This window comes from Zingiber officinale, chromosome 4A, assembly GCF_018446385.1.
Source record: "Zingiber officinale cultivar Zhangliang chromosome 4A, Zo_v1.1, whole genome shotgun sequence".
Lineage (NCBI taxonomy): Eukaryota > Viridiplantae > Streptophyta > Magnoliopsida > Zingiberales > Zingiberaceae > Zingiber > Zingiber officinale.
In genome coordinates, this window is record NC_055992.1 from 148,633,780 (window position 1) to 148,643,376 (window position 9,597).

Genomic DNA, 9,597 nt, shown 5'->3' on the forward strand with positions numbered 1-9,597 from the left:
ATGAAGAATTCCTAATTCTAAATTCTTACTTAGGCTTAGGCATTCCTCTATCACATCAACAAAATATCTATCACATAGACAACGCAATACAGTTATGTTGAAAATTAAGTTGCAAAACACTAGTGAAATAATGAGGTGGCGTTTGGTTCTCTATTAAGAATCGAAATGGGAATGAGTATCATAATATTATGGAATGAGAATGAGTGTGAGTTTGGGTATCATTTTTAAAAATAATGTTTGATTAGTTGAATATTTTCAATCGGAATGAAGTTAAATTTTCTTTTTTACCCTTAGAGGAAAATAAAAGAAAATTAGATGGAAGATAAAGTTGAATGTGAGAGAAACATATGATAAGAAAGAATGATAAGAGAGAATGTGTGATGGAAAAAAATGAAGAGAGGGAAAGTGTGATGAGAGAAAATGAGGAGAAAGAGCGTGATAGGAGAGATTGAAAAGAGAAAAAGTATGATGAGAGAGAGTGTGTTGAGAGAAAAAGAATGATGGGAAAAATGAAGAGAGAGAAAGTGTGATGAGAGAAAATATGGAGAGAGGGTATGGTAAGAGAGATTGAGGAGAGAGAAAGTGTGATTAGAGAGAAAGTATGATGAAAAATGAGAAGAGAATGAAGAGAGAGAAAATAATAAGAGAAAGAGTGTGATGAGAGAGAATATAGAGAGAAAATGGTGGAGAATGTGTGATGAGAGAGAATAAGGAGAGAGAGTGTGATGGAAGAAAATGAAGAGAGAGAAAGTGTGATAAGATAAAATATGGAGAGAGGTATGATAAGAGAGATTGAGGAGAGAGAAAGTATGATGAAAAAATGAGGAGAAAATGAAGATAGAGAAAATAATGAGAGAGAGTGTGATGAGAGAGAATACTGAGAGAAAATGTTAAAGAATATGTGATGAGAGAAAATAAGGAGAGAGAAAGTATGTTGAGAGAGAAAATGTGATGATAGAATGAGGAGAGAGAAAGTATGATGAGAGAGAACAAGGAGAGAGAGTGAAATGAAAGAAAAATTGAACAAATATATTAAGGATATTTTCATCCAAAACTTAATTCTCATTCCCATTCTATCAAAACTCAAGGGAGGTGGTGGATTTCATTCATACCCAAATTTTTAAGTTTCATTTCAAAATCTTGATTTTATTCCCATCAACCAAATATAAGATTTAGAAATGAATCTATTTTCTTATTCTTAAACCTCTAAACTAAACGTCACCTGAATTTGATGAGTTTCAGTTGGCCAAATATTTAGCTACAATTTCACTATCAAAAAGAATTTTTTTAAAAGTTGGCAAACGTAATTGTACTTGCTCCCCAGTGTCTCTGAATGCTTCGTAGTGCAATTTCATGAAAAAGGTGCAAATGTAAATAAACAAATTCAGAGAATTAAATTATAATATCGTCAAATTTATTTAATGAATAGAATATGAGATCTATTCTAAAAGTAGTAAATCTGAATATTTAGTAAAAATAAAATAAAATCATTATTTTTTTAATTAGGTACTCAATCATCTCCACAATTATCATTGCTTCATAACCGATGTGATAACAACACATGAATAACATTTAATTTTACTAGTACGCGGTAATAAGCTACGTGGGGAACTTGGTTCAGTCAACGGACCGCATCATTTGACCCATCTTATTCGTTCCTTCAACCGAAAAAAAATGTTTTTTTAATGAAAAATTACGGTGCTTTTATAATTTTGTATTTATTAATCTCGGAATAAAATATTTATTTTTGAAATTTATTTTAGGCATTTTTCCTGTTGTCATCGTAAGAGATTTGTGCGATCGTGTTTGACGGGACAAGGAGAAGAACAATCGAATTAGGAGTCAGAGAACGGAAAAGGCGACGAAAAGAGAGGGAACGATCTGCCTTGCTCCTCCGATCTACGATTCCCAATTCCGCCGGCGGTCAAAGGAGGTTTGTTTCTTCTCCCGGAAGAGATCTTTTCTCTCGCTGGGACCGGAAGGGTGGGATTTCCTGATTGATTTTAGGGGTTGGAGAGAGGAGGAGGGAGGGAGTGGAAGATGAAGTCTCCGCTGAGAATATTTCGAGGGTTGAAGCTCAATAAGGAGGAGACCAAGGAGGCGAAGCACCAGCGTCGGCCCTCCAGGAAGCCGGACGACTTCGTCCAGGCCACCCAGGTGCGTCTGCCGTTTGGTTTTCGGCCAAATAAGCATTGAAGAATCGGCTTCGCGCGATGCTTCGTGTCTTCTTTTTTTTTTTCTTTTGTTTTACTTCGATTCTGCGCCGAGCGTCCATTTTATCATGCTTTCTCGTCCGTTTTACTATGGAAATCATTTGTATTTTGTTTCATGTTAATAAAATTGTTCTGGAAAAGTAGGGTGGCTTGACCAACGTATCTACCGTAATCTTTTTCCAGCTTTCTTTCCACTTCTAACTATGCAACATCAAGCTTTTAGGCCTCAACAACTTGGATTGCATTTGTGTATATTAGTGTGAAATCGTAGAATTCCGTCTTGAAATATGTTGCAGAGTTCGAACAGGTCCAGAGCATAAATGGTCACGCAACTAGGTGGACTTTTGATAAATAGTTTGTTCTGTGCATAATGGATGGTTAGGCTGATGCTTTCAAATGTGTGTAACCGTAGGGCTTACTGCTTGTTTCTCTCTATTGGCAGGATATGCAGGATATGAGGAACTGCTATGATAGCTTACTGTCTGCAGCAGCTACAACTGCCAATAATGCACACGGTGCTTGTTCATACACTGTACATATCTATATATGCTTGTTATCTGTGAGATGTTATATATTAACTGCTTGTTTATCTACAAGTTATTTTAACAAGAGTTCAGACGTTGGCTATCCAAAGAAGCTAGCTAATTCCCTTGCATAACAATGCTATAGGATTAAAAAGTGCTCCTTTTAAATTGGTTCTCCTTTCAAATTGATTCAATCTTATTAAGAACAAAAATTTTATCACATAAAAAGTGCTCTTTTCAAATTGATTCTATCTTATAAAACAGAAAAATTCAGTAGTTGCTAAAGTTTTCTTATCAGAGTAACAATGACTGTGTTGACAATTTTATGAGGCATTAGCATGTTATGATGGTCTTACTAATAATTAGGTAAAGAGGAAGCAGGACTAAAGTAACATAAACTTGGATGAAAATGGGAGTACTAAAGGAACTGGGAAGGAAATAAGGTATCAAAAAGATTTTCAATTTAGAGTGGGGAAAAAACAAATGTCAAAACAATTTTTTATGTAAAATTAGACAAGAGGTTCAGTTGTTGTGTGTATGTACTATAGTGGTACAGTGCTTGTTCAGTTTTTTTTTTCCATGATTGAAAATAGATGGAGTTTTCTAGACTAGCTTAGGATCCAAAAAATTGCTAAGACCATAAGCCTTATAGCATATGTTTAAACATCTCTCTCTCCCCTCTCTGGTTGAGTATTGTAGCATTCATTAAAGTAGCCTTATAGTATCAGTGAGATGAGTAAAACTTATTGCAACAATTTTCTCATTCTTGATCTCTTTGCTGTTTCAGAATTCTCAGAAGCACTGGAGGAACTGGGCACATGTTTACTTGAGAAAGCTGCCCTGAACGATGATGAAGATAGCAGTGAGCACATCCAACATTCTTTTAAACTATCCATGAATCACCCTTCTTCAATAACAACTAATCTTAGAAGTCAGACTTTACATAGGAACACAAATGGAAGTGCAAGATAAATTTGTAATTTTAGATGCTATTTTCACCACAAGATTTAAACCTAGTTGGTTGTTCTGGGGTTTATTGTGTTTATTATGAAAACTTTAACTTTGTTTTGCCAAAGTTTACCCATCTTACTTGGCTTATGATGGATTTGTTGGCCATCTATAGCTAAGTGAAGCATAGCTTCACCATGCAGAATGTATGCCTTCAACCTTGACATTCTCTTATGTATAACTTGATCTACATACCACAACATATTGTCTATAGGATGAACCTTAGATACTGAATAATACATAGGATTTAAAGCATTATTCAATATTTATGATTCTTCTACTTTATCCTACCTATCGAACAACTAGATTCATTTTTATCGTTAATTGCAGGTAGGGCTTTAATGATGCTGGGAAAATCACAGTTTGAGCTGCAGAAACTTTTTGGTTCATATGTAAGTATTCTATGTTGTGGTATGAATTCATCAAGCTCACTCATGTTAGATGTTTTCATGTCAATATAAAATGTATATTTGCATTTGATTTTGCAGCGCACAAATATCTTACACACAATGGATAAGCCATCAAGGTCCCTTCTTAAAGAGATTGAGAATTTAGAGGTTCACTTCTTTTATTTTTCTTTTTAAATTGGAAGATCACTGTATTTATGAATGGTCAAGATAGATTTTTCTAAACGAAGTTCGTTATGTCTCATGTTTCTTTGACCAAGACTAGACCGATTACCAATCATTTTACATTGCTCTAGGAAAATTTTTACTGGACTTAATCAATACAATCCTTGTAGGTCATCATTGATTCTAAGATTACTAAGTATGTTGTGCATTTAATATAGGACATAACATTGCTAATAACTAGAACAATGAATGCCATGTTATTGTTTTACATATTCTACTTAAATAAGCTCAGGATTCTCATTTCAAATATTTGTGATTGCCTTGATGACATGCTTCTCAATGAGTAAGCTTTGAAAATGGTAAATGGAATAGTGAAACAGATCTAGAGTAAGCAAACTAATTAAAAAGAACTAAAGATGCTCAATTTATCCAATGAATGATCAATTGACATTAGTGACACTAAGCACTTATTTATTTTATATTTGATATTACTCAAGATACTATTATCCTAGTTAACAGCTATGATTTTTTTGTTTAATAAGATTATTTTCTGTTACAGGAAATGAAACGCTTATGTGATGGTAGAAGGTATAAAACTACTGCAATTTTGTTTTAAATCTATTAACAGTTGGTTCTAATTCTGGACTTGTCATCTTCAGAGAGTTATACAAAAACATGTTAGAGGCACATAGAGGAAAAGGGAGGTCAAAGCATTCCAAAGAAAATTCCTCAGCAAAGGAATTGCAAGAAGCTCAAGCTAACTATGAAGATGAGGCAGCTTGGTTTGTTTTTCGTTTGCAGTCGTTGAAGAAAGGTCAGTTTCAAAGTCTGTTGACACAGGCTACCCGCCACCATGCTGCTCAGGTAATCCATGTGACAAGAACATGTCATTGTTTCATGAGGTGTTTGTTTTATTGTTAATGTCCCCTTCTCTGGTTTTCAGTTAAATTTCTTCAGGAAAGGACTTAAGACCCTTGAAATGGTTGAACCACAAGTTAAAACAGTTGCTAACCAACACCACATTGATTATAATGTCAATGATCTTGAAGATGATGGCTCAGACAATGATGACGATAATACTTATGGAAGTGATGATGAGGATCTAAGCTTTGAATATCAAAAGAATTTCCTAGAAGAGAATGTTGTTTCTACATTTAGAAACACCATAGAGGTGTGTATTGCTTTTATAATTGTCATTATCTCTTCTTTAATTATGACTTACATTGTACTTGAATGCTCTGACAAACATTGTTATTCTAAAACACTTGCATTTATCAAAATAGTATATTCTATTGTTTTTAATCTCTAAGAATTATATTGGAACTATGTTGCCTGAAACAGCTTTCTCAGAAGTAAGAATTGATGTAGCCCATCTTTCACAATGCTAGATCGATGCAAAAAATTACATGGAATAACTTATAAAAGTTTGCTTATGATGTTGACCATTGTTTAGAAACCAATGGTATAAAGATAAATCAAGACTAGGGGCCAGCAAATGGATTTTCATTTTGGAGATTATGCTTTTTGTACATTCTTTGGCTCCTTTTTCCCTAATAAGGTTTCCTGTAGTTTTGCATTAAAAATTTGATTCTAGCATTAAAATGCTTTGACCAAAACTTCACATCCTTTATATGAATGATTACTCCTATGGAGTACTTAAGAGATATTGGAGGCGAAGGAGAACACTGTTGAGGTCAGCTTATAATAAAGTCTGGTTGGATAATTACAAATTTGATCCATAGAAAGCTTAAGAAACATTATAGATAACTGTAAAATGAAATTCCATGGTTTTTAATACATGATTACAGTAGTTATCCGTGATGACTAGATTCTAGACTAGTCAATTATATCTGTTGACCAATATTTGCTAGTTGTATAGAGCAATATCTCTAATCTAACTAAGAGAGTTGAATCTTCTTTATTAATAATATTTTAAGCCATTTTATGTTCTCTTACCTCTCTTTTTATCACTAATCCTAATTGAGTTACCTATTGTAAGGCATTTGCTTATTTTAGCATGTTATGCTTGTCATGATATGCGCGTGCGCGCGCACACACACACATCATCTACTAACCTATAACCATGGATATACACTTCAAGCTTCCTAACTCCACCAGAAATTCATAGAGTGCAGCGGACTTAACCACCTAAATGCACGTTATGCTTATTATGACATCAACTTGGATGCCTTTCTACTTCCATGTTGTCATATTTGCAACCCAATTCATCCATCTTAACTATGCTTCCCCAAACTTGATATCAGAGCAGCTTCTTAGCTCAGTTGGAGGTCTCCAATGTTATAATTACTTTGTAATAATTATTCTTAAGCTAATAGGCAGCTAAATCACATATGAGGTGTTTAAATTTTTTTCTTTGGAGCTGTATACTTGATCAGAATGTTATACTGGCCAGTACATCTAATGTTATTTTGAATATCCACGTTCTTTTGGTGATTTGGTTTGTAAATAAATCCAATCTGGTTCCCATATACTACTTTATCTGTTGATTCCTAGTGCTTATCTCTAGTACCGTTTCTTTATATACATGCAAATATGAAAACTTTCTTGTGAAATTTTAATACTACTATACTATGCTTGTCTAGTCAAAGTTCATAATGTTTTTGTTCTTTTTAATTTCAATTTATGCAGGAGAATACTGACAAAAGCTCATTAGACACGCTCACTTTCAGCTTGAGGCCTCCATATGTCAGTCAATCAGCTCCAATTTTTGCTGATAAGAAGGTTGATTTAGCCGAGAATAAAGAAACACTACCAGCAGCTGCAAGAAAGTTTCACTCTTATGTTCTACCTATGCCACTTAATGATAGGAATCAAAACACAACTCATACTACTGCTTCACACCGTGAAACAAAGGATGTCAAGTCACCATCATTATGGTATTCATCTCCCTTGGAAGCAAAGATTCCTGTAAAAGATGTCAAGGAAAGTGAGTTGCCAAATCGAACAATGCCTTCCAAAAACAAAATACTTGGAGGGAGAAAAATTTGCAGTGATCCCACTATGATGCCATCTTATTTTTCAGAGAAACCATCAGTGCCACAATCTAATAGGCAAGCAAATTTTGGTACTACTAAGTACAACCGGCAAGCCTTTTCTGGTCCTTTGACGAGCAAACCATTCTCAAGCAGACCCATCATTTCCCCAGCTGAATATAGACACACAACAAAATTCCCTCCTGTGGCTTCTCTAGCATCTCAATGGATGCCAAAACCTCAATCATCTACACCTCAAAAAGTGGCCCCTAGAACCTCACTTCCTGTGCCATCCCCAATGATCAGTGAGCTGCATGAGCTTCCTAGGCCACCAATTGGCTCAGAGAAGATGACAGGGCCAGCTGGTTTGATTGGTTATTCTGGTCCCTTGGTCTCTAGAAATCAAGCATTTGCAGTGAAAAACAATATGCCATCATCTCTTCCAGGCAATGTACATCCACTGCCAACACCTCTTGGACAAATGAGTCGTAGTTTCTCAATACCTGCTAACAGTCAAAGAATACCACTAATTCGAGTTTCCAGGTTGTTGGAAACTCCTCAAAATACAGTCAAAATAGAAGAGATTACTTCACCTCCTATTACACCGTCACCTGCAATGACTACTCTTCCAGTTTCTACAACTTCATAACCAATTGCTGCAGCTAAAACTGAAGGTACTGAATTGAAAGGTGCTAAACTTATTCTCTATGTTACATGTGTTAATTTTCAATATTTTTTTTCAATTTAGCCCTCATAGATACTATTACTTTGAAATGATTAGTCAAATGAAATAGTATAATTCAAGTTGATGGAGCACTCTTCTTGCTGTTCAAACTGAGCGAAATCTGCTCACTGTATCTTCCTGCAGTTGTGTTAATTGCCCATGCATTCCAAGGTCCCTACTGATTCCCACCGTTTCTTAAAGGCGTAGAAAATCATTTTGTATATTTGTTTTTAGAATGATTAGCACACCCCTAGTCACTTTGTTAACATAAGTCTCACTGGCATCTCCAAACTTTAGTTCATTATTCTGAGGCTGTTCACTATTTCCAGTTTTCTTGAAAAAGACATCCATGGATATACCCACATGTCTCATTGAAATTGCCATGTGGTGCTTACTGTATATAATAAAAATGATTCTAGGTTAATTAATTGTATCCCTTTATCACTATGTCCATTACATAATCTATATCGTACAAGTTTACAAAGGAGCTCCAATATGTTTACAAATATCTTGTTTAAGTTCATAACATTCTCCCTTAAATTGATTCAAAAATATAATAAAATCTGTGCTTATTATATATATATAATTCTCTAATCTCTAAAAGACTTAGTTAGCAAATCTTAATTGACCATTAGAATTAACAAATGAAAAAATGTTCTTATAATTGCCCCTTTATCTTATTAAATAATTATTTATTTTTTTTCTATTGTTATCTCATAAACGATTTGATTTTAAGCGATGTGCATGTGGGTTGATTATTTGAACGTCGTTCCATGGGAGGAATAACCAATTCTATCACAGATTCCTTTTTCTTATTTTCAAATAGAGGAAATTAATATATGATTTATGGATTTGTTCAGTTGTTTACATATTGCAAAAGACATAGCTCCCTGTTATGCCTCTCTGTCATGTCACTATAGTCTACTTTTTTTTTCCTTTTCTAACAATATCAAACTCTTTCTTAAAAACATGCAATAATCAGATGTGCCGATTTATTGGATAGCCTACTAAATCAGCATAGATGTACACAATAATTTGAAAATGATTGTTCAGTCAGCAATTCTTCAGAGTTATGCAATTTTAAATTCACAAATGAAATTAGCAGACATACATCAAATTCAAACTTTAATATTCATGTGAGTTTCATAACTTTCGATTGTTGAGGTAATAGTTGTGTCAAAAACATGGTTTAAAGTGCTATGCCAAAATGGTTGAAACTGGTGAAACGTCTCATTCCGCTCAACGATCGACACCGGCACCGGCACCGGCACCAGACCCATCATAGGTGCGACGTGTTGCACGACCCTATGGTCACAATGGAGGGATCGCTCGACCCTGCAACAATAGCGGAGGGGTCGCATAACCCTTCCGCCGTCGTCGCGGAGGCATCGTGCGACTCTGTGGTCACTGCAGAGGGGTCGCACGGCCAACGTGGTCACGCCAAAGGAGTCACGCAATCCCTGTGGCCATGGCTGGTCGCGCAACCCCGCGACAACGCCAAGGTCATGCGGGCTCTTTAGTGGTGTTGGATTTCAGAGTTTTTTAAATTAAATTTAGATTAAT

General features: G+C 35.1%; 1 protein-coding gene across 6 annotated transcripts; it reads left to right on the top strand.

Annotated features, from left to right (window-relative positions):
- The first annotated feature begins 1,791 nt into the window (after positions 1-1,791).
- LOC121971625 (uncharacterized protein At2g33490-like) lies at positions 1,792-8,458 on the top strand. Of its 6 annotated transcripts, none has more exons than XM_042522971.1 (10): positions 1,792-2,157; positions 2,656-2,728; positions 3,525-3,599; positions 4,076-4,137; positions 4,234-4,302; positions 4,877-4,905; positions 4,977-5,181; positions 5,261-5,488; positions 6,967-7,999; positions 8,092-8,458. In XM_042522971.1, exons 1-9 carry the CDS (start codon positions 2,041-2,043, stop codon positions 7,957-7,959), a joined length of 1,851 nt encoding a protein of 616 aa, XP_042378905.1. In that variant the 5' UTR covers positions 1,792-2,040; the 3' UTR covers positions 7,960-7,999; positions 8,092-8,458. The 6 variants fall into 6 exon arrangements, with proteins under 6 accessions (XP_042378905.1, XP_042378907.1, XP_042378906.1 ...); XM_042522973.1 differs by having other exon boundaries at positions 8,179-8,458; XM_042522972.1 differs by having other exon boundaries at positions 6,967-7,984.
- The last annotated feature ends 1,139 nt before the right edge of the window (positions 8,459-9,597 follow it).